Source organism: Priapulus caudatus, unplaced genomic scaffold, assembly GCF_000485595.1.
Source record: "Priapulus caudatus unplaced genomic scaffold, Priapulus_caudatus-5.0.1 Scaffold13, whole genome shotgun sequence".
In the NCBI taxonomy this organism is placed as follows: domain Eukaryota; kingdom Metazoa; phylum Priapulida; class Priapulimorpha; order Priapulimorphida; family Priapulidae; genus Priapulus; species Priapulus caudatus.
The window spans coordinates 662,564-687,438 of NW_014577074.1; the positions used below are offsets into that span (position 1 = coordinate 662,564).

A 24,875-nucleotide genomic window follows, 5' to 3' on the forward strand; every position below is an offset into this window, starting at 1 on the left:
AGCCATGGGCTGCCCCGTGTTTTTGCCTACCCACACAAGCATTCACTGATCTAAAATCTGCCCTCTGCCCCAATGACCTTTGACCTCCAATTTCGGCACAGTGATGGCTTTTCCTACCATGATGCTATACACCGACTATCACGAGCCTAGGTCGAGCCGTTTAGATTTGTGCCGCAATTCTGCATTTCCTCCCTATACCTTAAGTTAAGGAGGGAATGTTCCCCCTTCTTTTACACCTCTTGACCTTTGACCCACAGCTTTGACATCCCAACTCGTTTTCGGATTACCCCCCCACGTCCCAAATATCGTGACCGTACGTCGACCGGTTAAGATTTGTGCCCAACTGTTGACGGACGCACGCACGAACGGACGGACGCTCATGCGATTCTACAAGCTGCATCTGACTATGTCAGATGAGCTAAAAATAAAGAAAATCTAATGGAAATATCCATTGGCATCTGGGCTACCATAATATAATAGGTATTGCACTTGTAATTTTGAATGTGATTTTTTATTCACCACAGATTGAAATTCTATACATTTATCTTTTTTATAAAACTGATAAGTTTCATTCCACTAACAGATAATGTGTGTGCTTTGTATTTTGCAATACAGTCAATGATTTTTGGATTTTGCATATTCATTATGACAGCTACATATATATTTCAGTAATACAATCGAGTACTGGAAAATCCTGGGACAACTCATTCATGGTGACACTCAATAAAAGAAACCCTATAAAAAACATCGTATAACTATAGCATGAAACGGCAATATCAATGTACATACGCTTCTTCATTAACACTGAAGCCTTCTTGATTTGGTTACTGCTTACACCTTTAGCTGATTTTGGTTAAAATAGTGTTGGTAAACATGTTCACAGGATGGGATGCTACTGCAGGTTTTGTCACATGGGACTGCACCCCAATGCCTTTCAAATACAGCCACAAGGAAAGCTTTTCTCAAACCATGGCTAATAGTTCCTAACTCCTAACTGCAACACAGCCCCTGATAGCTGTTCTGTGCTGCGATGTCCGGTGCACAAACATGGCATAAATAGCTGGATGCCAATAGTTAACGGAGACACAACAACACCGAACTCATGGCCATGCCATCTCACTGTCTTCTGTTTGAAGCCACCACACTGTCTATTTATACACGTTCAACATCAGAAACAACAGCCTCATGGCTGCTGCTTCTTTCGCTTTTTCAGCGATGGTTTCTCGAATGATTGCTTCATGCCACCTGCGTGGGCAGCCTGGAACTTCAGGTTTTGCGTCGTGTCTGCTGTCCACGGCGCATCAAACTGAGTCGTATCCTGGTCGACCAAATGCGTGTACTTAGTACGTCCAGAACGACCGAAGTTCTTCACCTGAAAGATAATAGATTGTGGCAGGGAAAAATACTCAGGTGTCAAATTACAGCAATTTAATAATAAAAACCTACCTAAATCCAAGTAGGGCAACAACAACAGCAATGTTTTATTAATAATATTTAGAGGGGCGTCCTCAATTATCAAAATTATCGCACGTTTACTGACATCATAGTTTATCATTCCCATCCTCTTAACATGTACACAATAAAATCTTGATTTTTCAGATTTAGTCAGAAGGTACGAATTGTCCCCGTTTCCCCAACAGATGGTTTGTGCTTATACAAGCAGTAATGTGGGGCATTAGATCAACATATTAGGAGCACATAAACGCAGACATGTGGTTAAAAAGTCTCAATCTTAAGAAAGTTTAGCAATATAGTAAACCAACAAACAGCACCATACCTGCATAACCTTTGGCAAAATCGTTTTGTCAAAGTGATCCTCAAGTGTTGCCGATGAGAAATCTTGCTTAAGAACAGTATCTTCTTCATCCTAAATATATGATAAAAAGTTCAAAATGACGTGTATTGTAGAAACAGCCAATCGCCGTCTGAAATTCACAGACAGAATTAAAACTGTACCTTCACATTATCTTGTCATTTAAAAACACCTGACTGTAATGAGCTACTATTATACTATATGCATAACGTTTCAAGGTACATAGTTCTGGACAGATGATAAAAGAAAGTGCTTGTCACAAGAAAATAGTGTTTATTAAAAGCTATTGATTACACGTTTTTGATACATGTTTATCGTACTTACCAAATAAAAAGCACCTCGGTGAAAGTACTTTTGTAAAAACTTGTATTTTCCTTTTGTTGCCTTGTTGGTGACAACTTTTGGGTTCATTCTTAATTCTGCTCTACGCTCTTCCTCTGTCATATTGTGGTAACGTTCGACTTCCAATTTTTCACGCTCATTTCTATAATATAAGACAGTCGGGTTTTCATTATTTAATGCAATACTCTCAATTCCACCAGTCTTTCCTTTGGGTAATCTCTGTTGGGCCAGAAGAAAAGGCAAAATAAAAATTCAAAGAGATAAACCAAAAAGGGTAAAAAAGAAATCATGCCATAATGGCATGTGCAAACTTTTGCTCTCTGGCCACACAAAACACAGACTAATTTTCAAATGACTCTATCTATTAGTAATGACCAAAATCTAATGACTGCAAACAAATGCAAACTACCCTCTAGGCAAAAAGTACTTTATAGTTTGATTACTGCCATGCCACGCTAAGAAAGAATTGATACGCACGCTTCACGTTCATCCTTGTCACGCTTAATCCTCTTTAGCTCACGCACTTTCCAGGCTTCATACTCGGCTTCATCATTCTCATCATCGGTGTTGACGAGAGCTACAGCACTCTTCAAGTCCTTCTCTGCCATCAGCTCTTTCCTGGCTTCATCTTCCACGATCTAACCAAAACAGAAATGGATGAAATACATAAATATTCTGCGACCTAACAAAGACAGAAATAGATGAAAATTTGCTCGAGTTCTGTAATCTAACTAAGACATAAACAAGTGAAAGTTAATTAATCTTTTATGATGTAATTAATAGAGCAATGGATAATAATTCATTGATCTTACATGATGTAAGCTATACAGAGATGAATTATAATACTATAATAACTAGAAAGGGCAGTTGTCGCCAACTACATGTATCCCCCGTGTTCTCCCCAAGATGTGTAAGTATACAAAGTTTGGTCACGCTAGGTCAATTAGGGGCCAAGTTATAGAGTGGAAGGGAAATATGATGAAGGTCAAGGTAAAGGTCTAATAAAGGTCGCAGTGACCAGGTTTTGGGACGCTGCTCACCTTCTCCCCAAGATGTGTAAGTATACCAAGTTTGGTAGCGCTAGGTCAATTAGGGGCCGAGTTAGAGCGGAAGGGAAATATGATAAAGGTCAAGGTAAAGGTTAAATAAAGGTCACAGTGACCTGGTTTTGGTACGCTGCTCACCTTCTCCCCAAGATGTGTAAGTATACCAAGTTTGGTAGCGCTAGGTCAATTAGGGGCCAAGTTATAGAGTGGAAGGGAAATATGATGAAGGTCAAGGTAAAGGTCTAATAAAGGTCGCAGTGACCTGGTTTTGGTACTCTGCACACCTTCTCCCCAAGATGTGTAAGTATACCAAGTTTGATCACGCTAGGTCAATTAGGGGTCAAGTTATAGAGCGGAAGGGAAATTCTCTGCGGCGGACCGAGCGGCGGTGGCTGGGGAGACATGAAACCATAGTATCCCCGCCGACTTCGTCGCGGAGGATACAATAACTAGAAATATACGGTGATTGAATTTACCTCAGTATAAATAAATGATTCCCACCTCAAGATAATGTATTTCGGTGTAATTCTCAGAGATAGCATTTAATATATAAACTAGAGCACTCAGAGAGCACAGACCTCCGCCAAGGCAGCTGAATTATCTCAATGTGAAATTTTTTATTAATTAATTAATTAATTAAGTGGAGCGTGCAGGTGGGGGAGGACTGTGGTTGCCCCTTAGCCTGTGGTTGCGTGTTTGTAAGTCTACAGCCAGCGCACCTAGCAGAAGTGAACTGAAACGTGCATGTTCACAAACCCACAAACACACAAACCAACACTTAAACACACGCCGGTGAAAACATAACCCCCGCCAAGCCCCTGGCGGAGGTAATAAATCACAGAAACATATTGTAAACTTGTGAGTTTCACATCAATTCTCAAATAATGGCAGGTACTGTGTGGGTGTACGTAGGTGTATGAGTGGGCATGTGTGTGAATACTGCTAAAAGCTGCGTTGCTGTGAAAAACACCAGTGGCACTTAGATTATCAACTCACAGGTGTCCTCATGGGGTGCCAAAAAATATCCATTAACAGTAATAGTAAGTATGAATTTTTGCTATAGCACCATATACTTGTATCATGGCAATCATATTAGGCCTAAAAATTACGCAGTAGAAAAATAATCAATTGTTGCCAAGCCAGTCAGCATCCCATGGGACGATGCTGACAGAGGGGATATGTGCAGGGCATTGACTGCCATTTCAATTCGGCAACAGACAGCAGAGTAATAATTGGAGTAGTACAATAATCAGTTATAATAGCATCGGTTATACCATGCCAATTTACTACATTAAGGCCTAAGAAATATTCAGGAGAGCAAGAATAAATTCTTGTCAAGCCAGTCAGCTTCCCCTGGGACGATGGTGACACAGGATCATCATATATGTGAAGAGCATTAGCTGCCATTTCAATACAGGCAACAGGCACCAAAGTAATTGGAGTGGTACAACGATGAGCCGTAAGTTCCTTGGTATACTCCGAGCGAGAGACAGCGCGTAGGCAGCAGTCGGGAAGCCATCATTGAGTCTGTGCTCGCCCTGCCATCAGGGTGCAAGCGAGAGACAGCGAATAAATAACAGTGTTGCACTGACAAGGCCGACAAGACAAGGCTGCATGAGCTTCTATCACCGTAGCAGATGATGACGATGCTTGCTCTCCTGCTGTTAGTCTGCTCACTGAAGTCAGTCTGTGCGCTAACTTGTCACGACTGGGATGGGGCAACACTAGGATCCAACGCTGCGTTTCAAGGGAAAACAATCAAGGACAACGAAATTAACGGTACCACGCCTTTGACGCTGAGGTATGTAGAAACGATCGGTTGTGATTTTGTTACATGAACAGTATTGTGCAACCAATTTAGTTAAACAACTTATACAACTTATTACACGATCAAGCTGATGTGCTTACCAAGACCTTTTCTGTCAGCGTATCGATAGCTCTTCCCCTTTTTTAAATAAACCTCAGCTAAACGACTATATAGGACATCATCTAGCAGTTGTGTATTTGCATGCACTATCTCATATTCACTGGCTCACATACCACAATTGTTAGTATAGTCGCAGCATTAACACACTTCGTTTAATCCAGTTCCAGCCGTAACAGCCTAACGTGTTTGGCAACCTGCATAAACGATCCAGATTGCTTCTCCGTCAACTACCAACAAGAAACTAGGGAATGCAAGAAATTCTCTGATGACTGGTACCGAGCTATGCCCAAGTTAGTTAACTCCACTGGCTGGGATTTCCTCTATCTGGTAAGCTAGATCAGATGTCATAGGCTGTTTTGTTACTAGTTAACTAGTACTTTCAACACTATGATATTGTCTTGAAATGAGAAATAACCAAAACAACGTTCCGATGCAGATGGATAAAGCTACACCTCTGGGCATGATTGACAAAACTATACCAGATGAGGCTCTATTGGGACAAAAAGTCAAACGCCCCATAGGATTTGCGCGACTTGGTCAAGATTATGCGTGGGGGCCTCTTATAAACCAGAAGATGACAGTAGACCTGGGATCAATAGCACAGATGGTTGGAATTACACACAAGGTGAGGTGTACAGTACAATTCCACAGCATGCCGTAAAAAACGAAATATATTTGTGGCCAACCTTGCATAATAGAAGCAAGCTAGTAATTCAACTTTCATCCTCGCAGCCGATTTCATCTGAGAGATTTTGTTGCTTTTGTCACTTTCAGGGATGCAAGTCATGCACTATTGCGAGATGGCTTGAAAAGTACACTCTGTCATATTCCTTCGATGAAATCAGCTGGGAAGATTTGCCGGTAAGCTAATTGCACGTAAATAACCAACGCGGATAACATCAAATAGAAAGTTCTGTTTTACCCACTACTAAGATTTGATCTTTTTAACGTTTGTAACATACCTGGAAATAAAGAAATTGTAAAAAAAAGATTTGATCTTGATTAAATACTTTCGGTTAGAGCTGTGAGAATGTCCAGTCATCTAATGGATATACAACAGTGGCACTGTCGTAAGCTGCTTGCAACTTCTTACAGGAGCTGAATGGTAACACCGATACAGACACCCCCGTCCACGACCAGCTTGACTTCACGGCTAGATATCTTCGTATCACCGCGGGAAAAACGTACAGTGCTAGAGAAGGCGCTGGAGGATTTCGCTTTGAGGTGTACGGATGCAGGTTAGAGTGATGTAATCATGGATCGTGCGTGTGTGAACGTGGAACGACATCATCATAACGGTTCCTGTCAGAAACCAACGGTGAACAGTTCCCGCGTGGAACATTTTACCAAATTTAGAAGTTTCACACGGTTTCACCACTAGGTGCAGCTCAATTTTTATTATGAGCAACTAGAGTTTGAACAAATTTAGGTTAATCACGTCGATCACGGTAATCGTCATCAACAACCGTGTTTAACCAGGCAGTTGTCGAGCGATGTGAACCTTGGTTACTACATGGCTGTTGTGCCATATCTCTTCTACTAAGTCTTATATGATCATTTGCTAGAAGTCTTCTACGATCGCACGATTAAGGGCAGCTAACAGTGAGCTGTTAGTCAAATTCCTTTGGCATGTGTATAATGCACGTGAGTATATAGAAGTCTACATTTGCTTTTTCGTGGGATTGAATTGATTTGTGTGTAAAGATTGCATATTATCAACTGTATAAGCAACAATGAGCTGTTTTGGCATACACTTGGCGAACGCCCTGTCAGAGGGATATAGAAAATGGTTTTCATGATTACTAATGCATATCTATTTATATATTGGGCGTGTCCTGCTGCTGCTGCTGCTGCTGCGACGCACTTGGTCGATATTACTGGTGCGTGGGTACCACTTCTACAGCATGGTTACTTAAGCTGCGTTTGCACTATAGATTTTTGTCAGCAAATCGTACCAATTGTCCATCTTGCCCCCGATGTGACCCCAATTACTGTAGTTGTATGTAGATTGCAGCACTGCAGTACTGAAACACTGCAGTAAGAAGATGGACAATGGAGGAAGAAGACGTCTGTGCGCACCTGCTTATTGCATTAATGGTGAAAAACAAAAACAAACAAAAAACGAAGAAGAAGAAGGCATTGGGTACGGCCATGAATAGGCAGAAGACCCCAATTAGGCGTTTATAACAGGTTATTACCCGAATTACTAAACGAAGACAAGGAAAGCTACCGAAACTTTCTTCGGATGTCAAAGGAGGAATTTGACTACATATCAGGGTGCGAAATTAACGGGAGTCCAGAGTCAAATACTCCCCGATTTACTGTCGGACTCCCTGATTTGACATATGCAGGCGTCCGTGTGACTCCCTGAAAATTCTGCCATACTAACTAGTTCGTTCCGGAGCACGGCCTCGCGGAATTACTGTTTTTTTTCAGATAATGTCCTGCATGAATCTTAAAAATAAGCACATGCGTTATTCTTAATATCTTTAATTTTGAACCTCAGACTGCGGACTCCCTCATTTTGCTGCGGACTCCCTCTTTTTGAGGGTAGGGAGTCCAACGAAGGTTTTCTACCCCTGCATATTATGGCAAGTTAAGCCATACATTAAAAAAACAACAACGCACCTACGTCAAAGTTCACGTATCACGTGAAAGTTTTAAGCCAATTAGATTTATCCAACTCGCCGATTTCACGCATCCGAGTCGTGCAAAATAGAAGACGTTCTATTTCTCCAACTCGGCGACTTGACTCCGACTCCGACTCGCCGTTTACACTATCGATTTTCAGCTGATTAGTTGGAATGCACTTGAAATCGGTACGATTTGCTGACAAAAATCTATAGTGTAAACTGTAAATGCAGCTTTAGACCAATCGATCGTACTAGGTCCCTATATACAGAGAATTGCGACAACCCAGGATTTGACGCCATATTGTTTCCAAATGGATCCACACTGCTGCCGCTCAAGTACAGCGCTGTATGGATACGCTGTACAATGGTCCGTAGTAATTAATTAGACTAATCGTGCTTCAATAAACTCAAAATTCACAGAGATTATAGCTAAGACATGTGTCTATGTGTATCTAGATTTCTAGAAATGTTACTCAAATCGTTCGCGCCATATGATGGTTTAATTATACACTTTCTTACCGCCCATAGCCGTGCATATATTAGCCTGTGCGATACCGCGCGTAGATACTTGCTATAATTAATTAAACCACTCGCGCTTCAATAAACTCAAGAATCACAGAGATCATAGATAACACATGTGTCTGTATGTATCTAGATATCTAGAAATGTAACTCAAATTGTTCGCGCCATAATAATATTATGATAGTTTAATTGTACACTTTCTTACCGCCCATAGCCGTGCGTATATTAGCCTGTGCGATACCGCGCGTAGATACTTCCTATAATTAATTAAACCACTCGCGCTTCAATAAACGACATATTTATTGCACTCATTGCACCCATAAGCACAGCAGCCAGTCATTTTGGAAGAAAATGACAACTGTAATTCACAAGATAAATGCGTTCCACTCTCCACTCGCTCGCGGCTGTAACATGTGTTTTTCACGTGTTGCATGAATTAGTCAGTGAAGCTATCCTAGGAGTTGTTGTAGTAATAGTCTATCTAGAGTCCCTATATACAATTTATCCCTTTGTATATAGGGACCCTAAGTCTATCTAGACACAGCGTCGCGCATCTTGTTGCGGCTGCATTGATGTTACAGGTTCTGGTTCTGGTCGCAAGAGAAAGCACACGCGCGTGTGCGTGGTTTTGTGTCTCTTTGTGCGATGTGTCTACACTTACATCCTTATATATTATATCCCTTAATTACCTTATATCCCTTTGTATATAGGGACCCTATCTACACTGTGCCTCGTCTATGCGACGAACCTTAACTCGAGTTATGCGTTAACTCGAGTTAGCGATTATGGAGCGTCTACACGACAATATAGGGATGTATCTAGGGACCCTAGATCGTACAACATCATGGCTCCATCTTCTGGGAATTTTTATATTTTTCGCATCGTTGCTAGGGGCGGCATCATTAGATGTGAACGTGGCTGAATTTTGATGCATTTCCATCGACCTTACCGCAAAGCGCTCGGTTTATAATTTTCTTACTATTGATACAAAGGTAAGCCAGATATGCAAAAAATATGCACACAAATACAGCCAAATTGGCACATTTTGTGCAGTTTTCATAGTTTCAGTGTCCCTGTCTCGGCTCTCACGCGCGACATTATTCTGACCCGTAGCCGAGGCATGCAGCGACTCGCCAAAACTGCAGATGCGCGAAGCGCCGAGGCAGCTCGTTAGAAAATAATAGGTAAATGCTTACAGCATGTTTTGACCTTGCTATGCAATTTTATCATAGCCTAATAAAGTGATTTTACAGATGTTATACCTAATAAAACTAGATTACTATGATGTAGGTGTATCGGCAAGGTGTCTTTTGAATAGGTGTATGTTAGTTGTGGGGGTGGAGAAGACTGCTAGCATTGCCGTCACCACCACCGTAGTAATAAATTACTTGCAGGTCGCGCAGGCCACGCCAAAAATAACACACGATGAGTTGTAGTAGACATGTGCACCACATGTCTACCACAACTTACCCAGAGCTGATGTAGACTACATACGTACTAAAGTCATAATAAGTAGTATCTAGTTGCACCGTATACTTGCAATACATGTCACATACATTTCTGATGGACATTTCTCTGTGAAGATTTTTCATTTCTCTGTGCTGTTGTGATTTAATTGTGTTGTGGACTAATAAAAACTAGAAACGAGCAGTTGTCGCCAACTACACGTATCCCCCGTGATCTAGTATGAATGGAATATCTGTGTAAGGACGTAAAAGGCAGGTAAAGTTAAATAAGTCACAAAGACAAAGGTTTGTTAGACAACTGGTGTGCCTCAGATGTGCAAGTATATAGAATCTGGTTACCCTAGGAGGCCGAAGAGGAAATGTAAGTCGATGGTAAAAATCAAACTAAGGTCAAGGGTAATAGTGGTTTGGTATGTGACAGACCTTCTCCCCAAGATGTGTAAGCATACCAAGTTTGGTCGCGCTAGGTCAATTAGGGGCTGAGTTAGAGAGCGGAAGGGAAATATGATCAAGGTCAAGGTAAAGGTGAAATAAAGGTCGCAGTGACCTGGTGGGGCAGTTTTTACCCGATCTCGGATGATGTTCAAATTAGGCATGAAGGTGCGTTATGGTAAAGCGAAGACGCCAATCGTTTTTGGTGTGGGCGGAGTCATCGTTACCATGGTAACAACATTTTTGTGGAAATATTGTAGAACCTGTAACTTGTGCTGTTTTTACCCGATTGTCATGAAATTTCTATTTGTATTAAAATTTATATTTAAATTTATATATAGGTATATAATGTTATATATATATATAGTATTTTGATGACAATCATAAATTTAAATACAAATTTTAATACAATGTTAAATTTAAATTTTTATTTTTAAATTTTATTTTTAAATTTTAATATAAATTTAAATATAAATTTTAATACAAATAGAAATTTCATGACAATCGAGTAAAAAGTGCAGAAGCTACAGGTTCTAGAATATTTCGTCAAAAAATGTTGTTACCATGGCAACGATGACTCCGCCCACACCAAAAACGATTGGCGTCTTCGCTTTACGATAACGCACCTTCATGCGAAATTTGAAGATGATCCGAGAAGAACTGCAGCCGGTAGAGCGTTCACAAGGAAATCTCTGCGGCGGCGGCGCGACGATGCCAAACCCAATTATAATCTAGACATAACTAATATTGCAATGAATAAAAATAATTTTGCTAATTATATGGTATTGGTATACTTTTATCGTTTGTCTCCGCCTGTCTTCACCCATTTTCTTAGCTTCTGCTTCTAGCTCTTTCTGTTTTTGTGCTTCCCGCTCTTTTTCTTGAATTGTTATCCTATCCCTCCTAAAATGTATATAATTAATTCATTAGTACACATGTAATTTTTTGTATGCAACAGAATTTTTATACAACTACCTTTAGGACTGGTTCATATCTAGTAACGTTTAATTGACAGTAGGTTTCCACTGCTACTTTTAAGAGTATGGGTTGATATATCATCATAACTAATAAATTAAATTAAAATGCTATATTTTAAAAATGACATGCAATAAAACTGTTTAGATTATGTGCTTAGAGACTAATTGCAATAAGAATTATACACATGATTTACCTACAAGATGTGGAAAAAAGTATGTACTTACACTTAGTTCTTACTTACTTTCTAACAAAAACGGGTTTGAGTCTTGGTGCTGATTCATCTTCCGAGTCAGAGTACTCTTCATATTCACTTGACTCATGTGCACTCTCCTCTCCTGATTTCTCTTCCTCTACGTCCATCAGTTCCTGAATAAGATATCTAAAACATTCAGCTACAGTTCAAGGTAATTTTTCTATGGTGTCTAAAATTGTAGCATATTAGCTCATCTAGTAATTAACCAAGTGAGACACCTAAATCGTCCTACCTCTTCTTTCTGTTTCTCTTTAGCACGTTCTCTGAGCATTCTCCTCCTCCTCTCAAGCTCCTCTTCATCTAGCTCCTCCTCATCATCATCTTCACTACTCTCATCATCAGGTCGATGTCTATGCACAACCCTTTCTTCCTCTTCCTCGTCTTCATCACTACTTCTGGCTAATACTTCAGGCCGATGAATGTGTCTGTGTCTTTCGACCCTGTATTCAGGATGAAGTATTAAAAAGTAGCAGGTGTTAGAAGTATGTGTCACACTGTTTTTGAAGGGAAGCATTATAATTGGTTTCCTCTTATAATAAATGAAACACGCTACGCAACATGATATGTCCATAATTATTATTACGTGCATCACACTCTAGTTACTTGGAACATGATTATATATACCAAACGTGCACATAATCCCAGTGAGTGAAGTTATGGTTAGCCATTCTTCACCCTTACCTCTCCTCTCTGTCTATGTGTTGCTGCTTCAGTCTTCTTAGACGTGGATCATCTTTTTCTTTCTCATCTTCCTCATCTCCTGATGGAATGTGCTCTCTAACTTTCTGGATGACGAAGTCCTCGTCTTGCTCGTCTTCACTAGATGAACCACCTGCATACTCTGGCCGTTTTCCAGACACGTATCGACTGACTTTGACTTTCTGCATCACAAATTCACCTAAAAGGGGTTTGAAAATTATTATGTAAACATATACAATAATTAATTTATAATCTCGATATTCTAACATTCGTAAACATAGGCCCAAGGATAGAGAACATGGATGATGGGTCCCAATAAAACCAATGTGCCTAACCCTAACCCTAATCCTAACCCTAGCCATAACCCTAACCTATTATATTGATGTAAATGACATTGGTTTTATTGGGACCCATGTTCTCTATCCTTGAACCTAAACATAAACAATTTACGGCACACAGTAACAATACACTGTACGTGTACGCTGTCTGTACTTGCCCTTATCATTTCTAACAGCTACAGCCCCAGCTGTAGACTGAATCGGTGTTGGTCCTGCTGGAAGCTTCTCCATGATTACTTGCAAAGCGACTAACTGCAATACTGCTAAACGATTATTCAAAGAGTGCCTGTGCACTTAGTTAGCAGTATTAATATATGGTAATGACAGTTACAATCGAAGTTGGCTGCATGTAAAATAAACTGAGAAACTGTTTATGCGACCATGACACTACTAGAGCCCGCTAGAGGACGCTGTCACGCTGTTCAGAAACAAGAAATAGATGTTAGCTAGTAAAGCTCAAACAGTTACAATTATTCAATTATTTACGTTTTGTACATTTAAAATTATAAATTTTTAGCATCATAGTGGTTACAGAAACATTTCTTAAATAAAAATAGGTCAAAAGGCGTAGTCTGCGCATGCGCGCAAATGTCAACAAATATGGAGGGTTTGAACCACGCTATGTTATTATTTTGTCAAAACAAAACAGTAAAAGCGGAGTAGTTGGTATTGAATGGGTTTTCGTTTGACGTGTGCTGTAAATTTTGTTGCTCGAAGCTTACCCCGTTGACATCATATTCTTAGATATCAGTGACATGCATCAAAAGACACCTAGCCGGCCCACTCCAAAGTTCTTTGGACAACAACAAAAATTTTCTACTAAAAAGGTTTTGTAGCTTGCTAGGCCCTAGTTAATAAGTGATACAATATTTGATTACATAATGGAAATATATTATTGGATGGTTGAGAGCCTAGGTATACGTAATACAGCATAAATATATATTATTAGTATTAATATAAGGAATAAGCACTAACAATATGAATATGAACAAACTGAAGCATTGTGACCATAGCCATAGGCATAAGGGTACCACCTATAAATATATTATGTGTCTATCTGAACCACACTATTACTTAGTGTTAGTGAATGCTAGTACAACTGTCGAACGGACACATTGTGTTATGTAGAAGGGTATGTAACCTCACAATCAAATTCATATTAGTTTGTCCAATTTCACCTTGCGTTACCTTACAAATCAGCCTTCTCAATGTTGCCTTTCCACACTCGTACGAAATATTCGGCCTGCGTTTGTACACTCTGTCACGTGACAATAATAATGAAGTTTAGCAAAGCAATGTGTGACCCGTAAATTTTAACCAGAGTAATGAGCAGAGCGTGTTTACAACCAAGCATGCGTGCACGAATGCACGCTGCAGAATCCTCTGTTACACCTGGACCGGCAGATGCGTTTTGAATTGCCAACCACTGCTTATAAATGCAGATGATTTTTAATTGAAAATTCATTAGTCTAGAAACCAGCAGTGAAATTAGGCAAACCTATGTGAACTTGGCTGTAATGTTATATGGTTATAAATGACGCAGGGTGTCAGTTATTCTAGTGTGATGTAGCATAGCCATAGATAGCCATATTCTACCTTTAAAGGGCCATTCTCCCTATATTCATTAATGTATTAAATCAAAGTAGTGCTCTATGTAAGCATTATGTCCATAAAAATATTTTTATTAATTATACTTGACACAAAAGCTGCCTTGTTCAAACCTTGCATTGCATGACGTACTTGGGTGTGGAGTAATATTTACACAGCAACTTCAGAGTCGGTCGACTCTACAGGGTATACATATATGTGTATTATTGGGGCATGAAAATGGTAGGTAAATAAGCTGATATATGTAAGCTCAGATATCTATTAACGAAAGTCAGTTGGATAAAGAGATCATTATACATGTTCTAAATTCTACTGCATTTTCTGAAGCCTTTTAATTTTATAGGGAGAATGCCATTGTAATTGCATAAAATGGAGGCTGTGGTTTATTGAATGACGTCAACCAAATTATTCAAATATATTTATAAATCATACACGTGCTATGATTTGTTGGTGGTGCTGCCAAGCTGTAATAACCATGATGGTTATTAAAGCTGCACTATGCGCATCCAAATGCTAATTTCTCCAGTACTAGACTAGCAAATACTTCGTGTCATGCATAATCACACTACCTTATGGCAAAATAAACTCTAGTTCCTCCCATTTCAGTGCGCATTTGCTTAAAGGCATAATTCGACCATCGATTATGCAATTTTAACGAATGCTACAGTAACTGGCACCTTGTGTAGTTAATAAGTACATTACCTTATAGCCAAACGCGTATTAGTTTGTCCAATATCACTGCTGGTTACTAAGAAATGTCTAATTGAAATCCGCAGTCCAAGAAATCGGTTGTTGACAGCTACAAACCGCCATGCCGGCTGTAACCGGCCAGAACTGGCGAGGCGGTGTCATACAGATTATAGTGCACCGGACATTTTCGCACGTATGCTCGGCCGTCAGTGATTTCGATCCTTGTAGTCTGAGTGCGCATTCCGTACGTTATGGTTTTACTCTTGGGATTCGGGAATAAATGAATATACGTTCTTGAGATTACAAGCAACATATAATATGTGGCAACTAGGCAAATAATAACACTAGGCAAACAATTTACCCGGAACAAACAATTCGATGCTCAACATCGTTAAGCAACATGTGACGTCACCGAACCGAACTCGATGTTTATTTTGTTGGCCATAAATTTCGCGTTGTCGCCAGATTACCAAATTTACGGATTTCAATTAGACATTTCTTAGTAATTAGCAGTGATATTGGACAAACTAATACGCGTTTGGCTATAAGGTAATGTACTTATTAACTACACAAGGTGCCAGTTACTGTAGCATTCGTCAACTTTGCATAATCGATGGTCGAATTATGCCTTTAAAACTCACAAGAAAGAGGTGCGAAATCTGGTAATCTGGCGCCAACGCTAAATTGTTTGCCAAACAATTTCGCCAAGAAACGGTTAGGTGACGTCACATGTTTTTATCTTTGCTACACGCATACCGCTGTACTGCAGCACCGCTGTGCGGTTGCTCGGCAGGGCAACGCGAAAGTGTCAACAACATCGGAGAATTTGAACAACATTGGAGGTATTTTCAAACGTCTTTTATAAGACAACGCGCAGTGAAATGGGAGGAACTAGTTTATTTTGTCATATAAGGTAGTATGATTATGCATGACACTAAGTATTTACTAGTCTAGTACTGGAGAAATTAGCGTGTAGATGCGCATAGTGCGGCTTTAAGCATATATGTTTATGTGTTAATAACTTAATATGTGTTATTCGCTAAAGCAATTGCTAAAATGTTCACTAAAACAAAAGCTTGCATTTTTCAGGAACGTGGTACTCCTAGGGATGCCCTTCCACCAAGACCGCCTGTTAAAAGTGCACCACCAATTAGCAGAGTTTTTAGTAACCGAAATGAGTTGCAACGAGCCAGAGCAGTATCGTTCGTGTCTACATCTGACTGTATCCTTTCATTTTAATTTGATTATTGCATAAACATGTGTTTGTAATGATAGATATGTTAGAGAGTGGGCTTTAATGTCTAACAGAATTATAATCAGTATGTAACCAGATTTCAGATAAATATTTTATAAAAAAACAACTCTAAAGAAATATATAATTTATATAATATTTTTTCTCAGACAGCATGTCAATTTTCTGGCCCTTTTGAATACAATCCCCCTCAAATATCTGACGATCTTTTACTTTCATAGGATAGTGATATGTGTGTACCTTATGTGGCAGTGAATTATTAGTGGCTTATTGAAGCATTAGATCTTTCAATGGGCAGCAGTCTCATTGTGTCATAGCAGCACTCAAAATCTTTGAATTTGAAACCTGGTATTATTTAATAACAAGTGAATGTATGATACCAGAAATATATAAGCAAACATTTATTATGCAATAAGTATCAATCTCTATGTATTAATCTCTTTAAATCCAGTTTCACAAAATGAAAGAATGTTGCTGAAATTCCCCTGTCCAGTTGCTTTTTATATCCCATAACACTAACTGCATTAATTCTTGATAAATTTCAAGCTCATACAATTAGTAATAATAGTAATAGATAAAGTAATATGTAATATGATATTTTATGGTTTATCGTTGTTGGTTGTATTTTACTTGTATTTTTAGCTCATCTGACGAAGTCAGATGCAGCTTGTAGAATTGCATGAATGTCCGTGCGTCCGTGCGTCCGTTCGTGCGTCAACAGTTGGGCACAAATCTTAACCGCTCGACAAACGGTCACGATATTCGGGACGTGGGGGGGGGGGGATCGTGAAAAGGACTCAGGATGACAAATTTGGGGGTCAAGGGTCAAAGGTCAAAATGTGTAAACGGAGGGGGAATATTTCCTCATTAACTTAAGGTATAGGAGGAAATACGGAATTGCGGCACAAATCTCAACGGCTCAACCTATGCTCTTAATATTCGGTGTATAGTGTGATGGGCAGGAAACCCATCACCAGTGCAAAACTGGAGGTCACAGGTCAAAGAGCAGTGGGGGAAAGGTCAGCTATCAGACATTTTCTGAGGACATGACCTAATGGACAGAGTGAAAAACTTTTTTGTTTCAGCGCTGACCTATTATTTTTATCACTTTATTGAAAGGACCATGAAATGTGCTTTCCACTGACGTGCGAAGAGTAAGTGTCTGATAACCTTTTGACCCTCAAGAGAAGGGTTAAACATGGATTCCTGAACTGCCTCAATGACGTCACAGTGTTGTCATATTCATGGCACATCCATAATCTAGAAACGCAATAAGCCTGGATAGCCGAACGCGTAGAGCACGAGCGTCACGGCTGAAAGGTCGTTGGATCAAATCCCATCTGATTTTTTATTATTTACCTGTTTTCTGTATTTTTATCTATTTAACTATTTTTCCAAATAATTTTTACAACAATTAATATATTAAAAAAAATAGGGTTAGGGTTAGGGTCACTTTGCACCATAAAACAGGAGTTTCAGGCACGCGATTTTTATCAACCAATGGGATTTGGGAGGTATACAGAATGCAGAAGGTTGCTGAAATGATGTGTACGCAACTGCGTATCTGCATATCTGCGCCTAACAATGGTGTCACTATGCACGACTTAAATGTTACGTTTATAACCATAGCAACAAACCTCAGATGAGCCCAGTCGCTCTGCGGCTCTTGTTTTTAAACCTTGTATAGCACATACAACTAATTTTTTTTCTAATTTTTTCTTCTAAATATGTTGAATTCTTAACTATTTGAAGCAGATATCAGAAGCCCACATTATAAGGAAGCAAATAAGCAGCTATATTTTGAGCAGTGTTTTGAGGTTGAATGTAAACTTGGAGAAGGGTCGTTTGGACAGGTAAAGTAAATTATAATAAATTACATAATAATTTATATCCCCATATATTTATATTATTATGTAGTTTTTCTGTGCAAAGTAATTATTCATTGAGAGTTTGATAGTATTGCTCACTGTTCAGATTGAATTTGTACTTTAATATTTCTAAATAATTTGATAGGTGTATAAAGTCAGAAGTAAGGAAGATGGCAGGTACTATGCTGTGAAGAAATCTCAACAGAAATTTAGAGGAGAATCTGACCGGTAAAATACTAATGTTTTGGTATCTCATTTACTGTATTATTGCTTTTAATGGTGTTGTAAATTATCTGCCTATATGCCTATATATATAACATATAAGATTATATGCCTATCAAATCCACACTTTTGATGATTAATAGAAAAACTAACACTGTGTTGTTTATAAGTATGTTACCTTGCCGCCAAATTCATGTTAGTTTTTTCCGATTTCAATGATAGTTACCTTGCAATTTAATAGACAGTAAGATTTCACACTGTCATTCATTGTTTGATATCTTGTGTATTTCATATATATACTAGTGTGTATTTATATTTACCTACACGTGTAGTTATCATTTGTCATTATTCAGGTTACGGAAACTGGACGAAGTTCGCAAACATGAGGTTCTGCCTAAGCATGAAAACTGCGTTGAATTTTTTAAGGCATGGGAGGAGAAGCAGCAATTGTACATACAGATTGAGCTGTGCCAAACTAGGTGATGTACATGCTGCTTTTTTTCGAATAATGTATATCCAAAATATATGTAATATGTGCATATGTGCTTACAGTGCTTATTTAGCCTTTACGGAAACATTCTGTGTTTGTTTTGAGAGATATTGGTTTTGTTATGATTTTTGTAGTGTAACAGTTGATGGGATTTTTTCATTTCCGTGGCATCTATAATCTTGATTGTTGTATTAAGTGTACCAGTGGTTTTCTTCAGCTTGAGCAACTACTCGGAGATGAATCATGATATCCCAGAAACACTCATATGGAACTACACAGTGGATCTTCTTCTCGTATGTTATTCTTTAAACTTCATTGATTTAATGCTAATTCATGAGCATGTATTATTATTTGTATGTAACTGTAGAAAAATTTCAAAAAAACTTTTAACCTTTTTAAAAGTATTTATATTCTATGTTGTATGTTACTAACACAGAAGTAAATGTGTAGATTGAGTTAAAGTATTAGTATAGCAGCTATACATAGACCATGTGTTTATAAAGCATTTCATTTTTCATTTCTCTTATATATAGGCTGTGAAGCACCTGCATGATCATGATCTCATTCATATGGACATCAAACCAGACAACATATTTGTGTCACAGGATTGTGTTTGCAAGCTTGGAGATTTTGGTCTTGTGGTTGATTTAAAGAAGGTATGGCAATGAATGATGCAATAATATAATCACCATAGCCTAGACGTTAAAGTAATCATGTGCTTTCTTTTTTTGCTTAACTTTGAATATTAGAGGGATGAGTATGTACCCTCCACCAGTTCACTTAGTTTTTTGCTGCTTCACATTCTTAGTTATTCTCCTGTTCTATATTTGAGATTTACAAATGAAAGTGAACAGGTACTGATCGAGGAACATTAATAGATAAGCCTACCCAAGATTTTAAATAGTGGAATTGGAAATATTACAAACCTTTATTATTTAAATAATAGAAACATAACGATATAAGAGCGCAGTGTGAAACAGGATAATATATGGGAAAAGTGTGACGTGTGTTATCATGATAGATGACATTACATGCAGTGGAGCCACAGAATTGAGTACGTAAACATCATGATTGATTAATCCATTTGTTATTGATTGGACAGGATCGTTTGTAATTATTATTGGTAGACATATATAGCCTATGTTATTTTTATGAATAGGGTGACATATCAGAGGCATTAGAAGGTGACCCAAAATACATGGCCCCAGAACTGATGGATGGCAAGTTTGGGAAAGCAGCTGATATCTTCAGGTATGTATGTATATATATATATATATATATATGGATGGCAGGTTCTTGTTCAGTCGGGCGGTTGGATGATTGCTAGGTTGGTTGTGCCCTCATGCGATTGGGCTGTTGGTTAGTCAGAAGGTGGATGTACAGATAGACACCGATGTATATTTGATATTTGGACACATTTGCTTACTTCACTATCACTTACTTTAGTGTGGATTCATATTGAGTTTGACTAGTTTGTTTTTTAATTGATTTGTAGATAATCATTTTTATGTTTGCTGTGTTTTTTAGTCTGGGTACTTATTGGGCATGTAGTGTTCAGCTACGGTAGTGGTAAAGTTAGGTTATCAGACTCAATTTGTGCATATACAGTAATTCAAGTGTACAGTTGTTTTAATTTAGTGTGTATCTTGAATATGTAGCAATAGTCATGTTATGCTTAATGGGGCATATTAAAGTATCTCGACATTGTTGTAGCCTCGGTGTGACTTTATTGGAACTTGCAACTGACTTGGACGTGCCCCGTGGTGGAGCTGCCTGGCACCTGCTCAGAAGTGGCAACATACCAAACTACATATTTAAAGGTTTGAGAATGCATTAGTGGTTATGCTTTCCTGGTACAAAATTTATACTTTATACCCGGCGCACACAGTGAGATTCGAGATCACCGTGTGCGCGGTCGATTTATGTGAGTTTTTGGCCTCACGAGGCGGTGAGGAAAATATCCGTTGTGTTTGATCATTTTGGTCTTGCGAGGCTGAAAACGCAGCGTGTGCGGGGTATGTGAGATTCCTGCTCACACTCACTCAGTGGCGGTGCATTTTGATTCGTTCTCACTCAGTGGCGGTACATTTTGATTCATTCCGCCATTTTGATCAGTCACATGACCTACAGTGGCACCAGCTCGTGAGATCCGTGCTCAGCATGAAGTTCACCGTGTGCGTGGGTGTGAGATTTATGCTGAGCACGAATCTCACCGTGTGCGCCGGGCATTACAATATCATTTGCTAAATTAGCCATTGTCATGGTAGTAATTTTAGCATGTGTAGCAAATGCGTGCTTAGTATGTATTATGTATTTCTTACAGTGTAATGATTTTCGTGCCTGCACTGCAAAAAGCTGAAGTTTTGTTTTCATCATGCAAAAGCAAACAATATTTTATTACCAGTTATGAACAAGATACGTTTAATTTAACAAGAAACGAAGAGTAGTGAATTTAATAGTAATGCAAAAATCATTGTAAATGTAATATTCAGAAGTAGATTGCTTTCATAAGGTATTGCATATTAAAATTTTCCCCCATTTTCTTTGCTCACAAAGACTACCATCTAGCCGTAAGTATTGGTGTACTGAAGTTACATTAGCTACAGTCAGAATAGTGTAAGCTGGTTCAGCTTGTGATGCCGTGTTAGTTGGCATTCTTTGTGTACGCATGTGGCTGCACGTATGCCTGTTTGCCACTGGGGCTGCAACCAGACTTTAGCTGATGGTGGTGATGATGGCATGATAATTTGACATCAGGGCTGCAGACGGATATGCGTGAGATGATGAGGGTGGCTGTGATATCAAGTCTGTGATAATTCCTGCTGAAAGTGTACGTGCATGTTTTCTCCCAGGGCTGCAGCCAGGCTTGTGTGAATTGCTTAGGCTTATGATGAACCCGAGTTACATCCGTCGCCCGTCGGCCGATGACATACTACAGATGCCTGCCGTACAGAACCATGCAGTCAGGAGGAGGAGGCAGCTGCTGTCCAAGAAAGTGGTGCGTTTCAGGTTATGTTCTGTTTGTGATAGTGTTTTGATGTATTTTCTATAAGGTAGTAGCTATGCATTTCTTACTTGTGACAACAGCGGTGACATATAAAGCCTGTCTAGGTTCTATATAAAAGAACTTTTTAATGAACCGATGCACAATTCGGCACGTATTTATTAGTGAAAATATTTCTCTTGGGCTCTTGGAAAAACATGGAAATTGGAATGTCACCCAATGTTTTTCAGTTCTACGGGTCGTTTCAACAAGTTGCAATGGCATGATATCTTTCTTTCAGGTGAACCAAGTCATGGCATCGTTTTGTGCAGTGTGGCTCATGTTGTTGGCACTGTGGAAAATCGTTCTGTGGCCAGTGCAGAGTGTGAGCTTAAGACGACAGTCACACAGGCCACCAAGAGGTATAGAAGCAGGCATTCGACAAGGATCAGGATGGGACACAAGCTTCTCAGATGGTAACACACTTATCTGTAGTCTAGCAACAAAACCTATGTGAATATCAGTTGGTAACCTCAGTTCACTAGCTGATTACCACATATCAGTCCCTGCTTGTCATGATTGAATTGTCAGTACTAAAAAGCAGTGGGCTGCTTGTTGCAGATGATGTGTTTGAGAATCCTTCAAACTTGTCACGCTCATTCATCTCGCCTCTATCAGAGTCTTCCGAATCAAACGACAGTAGGAATGGGATCCTGGATGCACTACGGTAGGTAGGCCGACATTGCTGTGCTAATAATTACACATGTAAATGTAGTATCTGGAATACCTGTCTGGGATTGAACAAAGAAGTAAGGCAGACTGCACCTATTTGGCCCACAAAATACTAGGTACCTAATACTCTTCCCAGTTCAGTTATGTCAGCGTATTTTTACCATTTTAATTTTACTCTAGATGATTTTTTTCCATTCTAATATGACGATATAACTGCACATTATTCATATTATTTACCAAAACATTGAATCAGATGCAGGTATTTTTCTTGTGAGTATATGCAGTACGGTACAGTTTCTGTGCGAGAATGATAATTGAGTAAGATTGTGTGTGGACTCTCTGTGATTTTTATTACCCGTACATTCTCAGCCGTGGTGCTTACTCTGCACCTGCAGCGATGAAAGCTAGACCAAAAGTGGCGACGCCTCCTAGAAACATGGTACCCCTTTCTCTGCTTGATAGGTGAGTAAAGAGTGACATTACTATCCTGTGTCTACGCCCAGATTCTTGGTAAAGTAACCTGCGTCAGCGCTTCTGTGGCAACACCACTCACTTGTTGATGTGTAACGATCCAAAAACCGAGACATCTAGACGTAGGTTAATCTGTCCGTGATTTTCAGCCTGTGCTTCTCCCTCACGAGCGATGTATTCCTGTGCAAGGATCGCTGGTTTATTGTGCTTGTTTGCATGTTTTTTTGCCCTGAAGGATGACGCCAGAAGCGAGTGCGCACCATGACCACAGCATCAACAAGTCACTGTTTCTGGAGACGTCAGGGAGCATGGCTTCGAACGATGAGTCCATGGTCGCACCTGAAGCAAAGGTGAATATCGGCCCCAAGAACCTCATGAGCGTGTTTGCCGCGGCAGACATGTCAGACGAGGACTGAGCTGATTCCTGTACGAATCACACACTGTTTGTCGCCACAGTCATCCGTCGAACGTCGCGAGGTGTTTCTGCTGTGCGAAAACCTGGGTTTTTAAGGCGTGGCCGAGAACACTGAGAAGGATACAGTGAGTGAACTGGCAATGGCTTACGTCATCATTAGGTTGTGTGAAAGATGTTGAGATGCCACTTTTCAAACTCGTGTGACGTGGGCAAATGTGAGCAATTTGCAAGAGCTGACTAATATGCTTGTGTGTGAAAGTTATATAGAAGTTAAGCAAGCGGATATTTGTTATATACGACACTGTAAATTGTGCAGGAGAAAGGGTTAAAACATCCAACATAGATGTTACACATTGATTGTATAGACCAAGATTATTGTTAGAAAATAAGTGATTTGCTGTCATGCCAAATTCATTTCTAAAATAGAGGCTGGCACTTCCTTTAAAGAATTCCATTTGGTATAGGTATGGCATTAATGTTTGTGAATAATTGTCTATAAATAGTGCCTTTCTTGACAGGACCAAGTTTACGTATAAACATTCTGATGATGACACGTTTTGTGATACAAGTACAGCGTCGGGCGGTGTCTGTAAATGCGTGTAGATAAATCTGTATTCCTGGTGTTCAGAGTATAAATCTCACGGTTACATGGTTAGAAATGCTGCATAATGCAGCTGTCGTGGTTTGGATGTTATGTAAAGATAGATACATATGAATAGATGTTGACTAATTGACTAAATTAACTAATTAGACTGGGAGGATATTTAATTTGTCAAGACCGCGTGCACGTATAAATATGGACTGCAAGGAGCAAGTGGTTTGTGGCACAGCATTACACATAGGTAGTTGAATCTATCGATATATTTGTATAACATTTAATTGAACAATGTGCAGTCTTTAGTTCTGTTCATTTTTAGGAATTCCTCTAGTTCAAAGTAAAGAAAGTACTGCACAATTCACTAAATTGATATGGCTTCAATAGCCATTGCAGTGCCAGTACTCACACGGATAATTATTCGGCTGCCATCATCCCGGCATGTGATGCTTAATATTTCTACCTAGATGGCAATGTCAGAGCTGGGTAGCATATAATTAAAAAGAGGTGAGAAACAACAAGCCTGTTGTAGTGAATGAAGGCGCATTGTGTTAATGGCACCTGCTGATTGCTTGTCGCTTATGCTGTGTCAGGGTTGACATCGATGTAGTTGAAGATTTCGTTTAGACCAAATTTGTTGACACCGTTTCTGTCGGGCATATATGTCCGCAGTGTGAGCACGGAGTTTATATCTGTTACTCATATTGATAATGTTACAGAGGCACAGGACGTGTATTATAGTTTCATCAATGAAACGTTCCATCTACTCGGTTTAAAGATCCAGCACTACATTCCCAATTTGAAGCTAGTCAAGTGCGAGTTTGTCTGCAAGCAGTAATGAGAGCGGAACTGTCCTGAATTCTACGAAGTTGGTGGCTCTGTAATTATGTCAGGGGTTGAGTAAAGTTAGTTGTTAGATCGTAAGATGAAAAGAACCCCAGGAATTCCTCGTGTATAGCGTGTAATAAGTGTTTGATGTTTGTTCAGTTGTTCAAAATGCACAGTTGTGTGAAGCTAGGGATGTATGACAAACTTATCATCTTAATTGTGTACTATTTTGATATAAATTATATTTGACCAGTTAGTTTTTTATGAAGTTT

At 39.3% G+C, this 24,875-nt stretch overlaps 2 protein-coding genes across 2 annotated transcripts; one reads left to right on the forward strand and one right to left on the reverse strand.

The window, feature by feature from the left end:
• Positions 1–483: 483 nt before the first annotated feature.
• LOC106808893 (microfibrillar-associated protein 1-like) lies at positions 484–12,844 on the reverse strand. Its single transcript, XM_014811802.1, has 9 exons — positions 12,608–12,844; positions 12,094–12,310; positions 11,645–11,852; positions 11,401–11,525; positions 10,976–11,084; positions 2,633–2,793; positions 2,138–2,297; positions 1,778–1,867; positions 484–1,372 (listed from the first exon to the last, which is right to left on the reverse strand). Exons 1-9 carry the CDS (start codon positions 12,678–12,680, stop codon positions 1,184–1,186), a joined length of 1,332 nt encoding a protein of 443 aa, XP_014667288.1. The 5' UTR covers positions 12,681–12,844; the 3' UTR covers positions 484–1,183.
• Positions 12,845–13,055: 211 nt separating this feature from the next.
• Positions 13,056–24,867, forward strand: LOC106808533 (membrane-associated tyrosine- and threonine-specific cdc2-inhibitory kinase-like). Its single transcript, XM_014811293.1, has 14 exons — positions 13,056–13,276; positions 15,837–15,969; positions 17,755–17,852; positions 18,013–18,095; positions 18,443–18,568; positions 18,797–18,872; positions 19,113–19,235; positions 19,739–19,830; positions 20,293–20,399; positions 21,432–21,577; positions 21,864–22,038; positions 22,184–22,289; positions 22,664–22,756; positions 23,001–24,867. The coding sequence occupies exons 1-14, from the start codon at positions 13,205–13,207 to the stop codon at positions 23,179–23,181; spliced, it is 1,611 nt and encodes a 536-aa protein (XP_014666779.1). The 5' UTR covers positions 13,056–13,204; the 3' UTR covers positions 23,182–24,867.
• The last annotated feature ends 8 nt before the right edge of the window (positions 24,868–24,875 follow it).

Bases quoted from the DNA above. Each gene is read 5' to 3' on its own strand.
- LOC106808893 (XM_014811802.1), bottom strand. From the start codon at position 12,680: ATGGAGAAGCTTCCAGCAGGACCAACACCGATTCAGTCTACAGCTGGG. The intron at 12,311-12,607 runs GCAAGTACAGAC...AACCCCTTTTAG, and splicing joins AGCTGTTAGAAATGATAAGG to GTGAATTTGTGATGCAGAAA. The intron at 1,373-1,777 runs GTATGGTGCTGT...ATTATCTTTCAG, and splicing joins TTTTGCCAAAGGTTATGCAG to GTGAAGAACTTCGGTCGTTC.
- LOC106808533 (XM_014811293.1), top strand. From the start codon at position 13,205: ATGCATCAAAAGACACCTAGCCGGCCCACTCCAAAGTTCTTTGGACAA. The intron at 13,277-15,836 runs GTTTTGTAGCTT...TGCATTTTTCAG, and splicing joins AAAAATTTTCTACTAAAAAG to GAACGTGGTACTCCTAGGGA. The intron at 19,831-20,292 runs GTATGTATGTAT...ACATTGTTGTAG, and splicing joins AAAGCAGCTGATATCTTCAG to CCTCGGTGTGACTTTATTGG.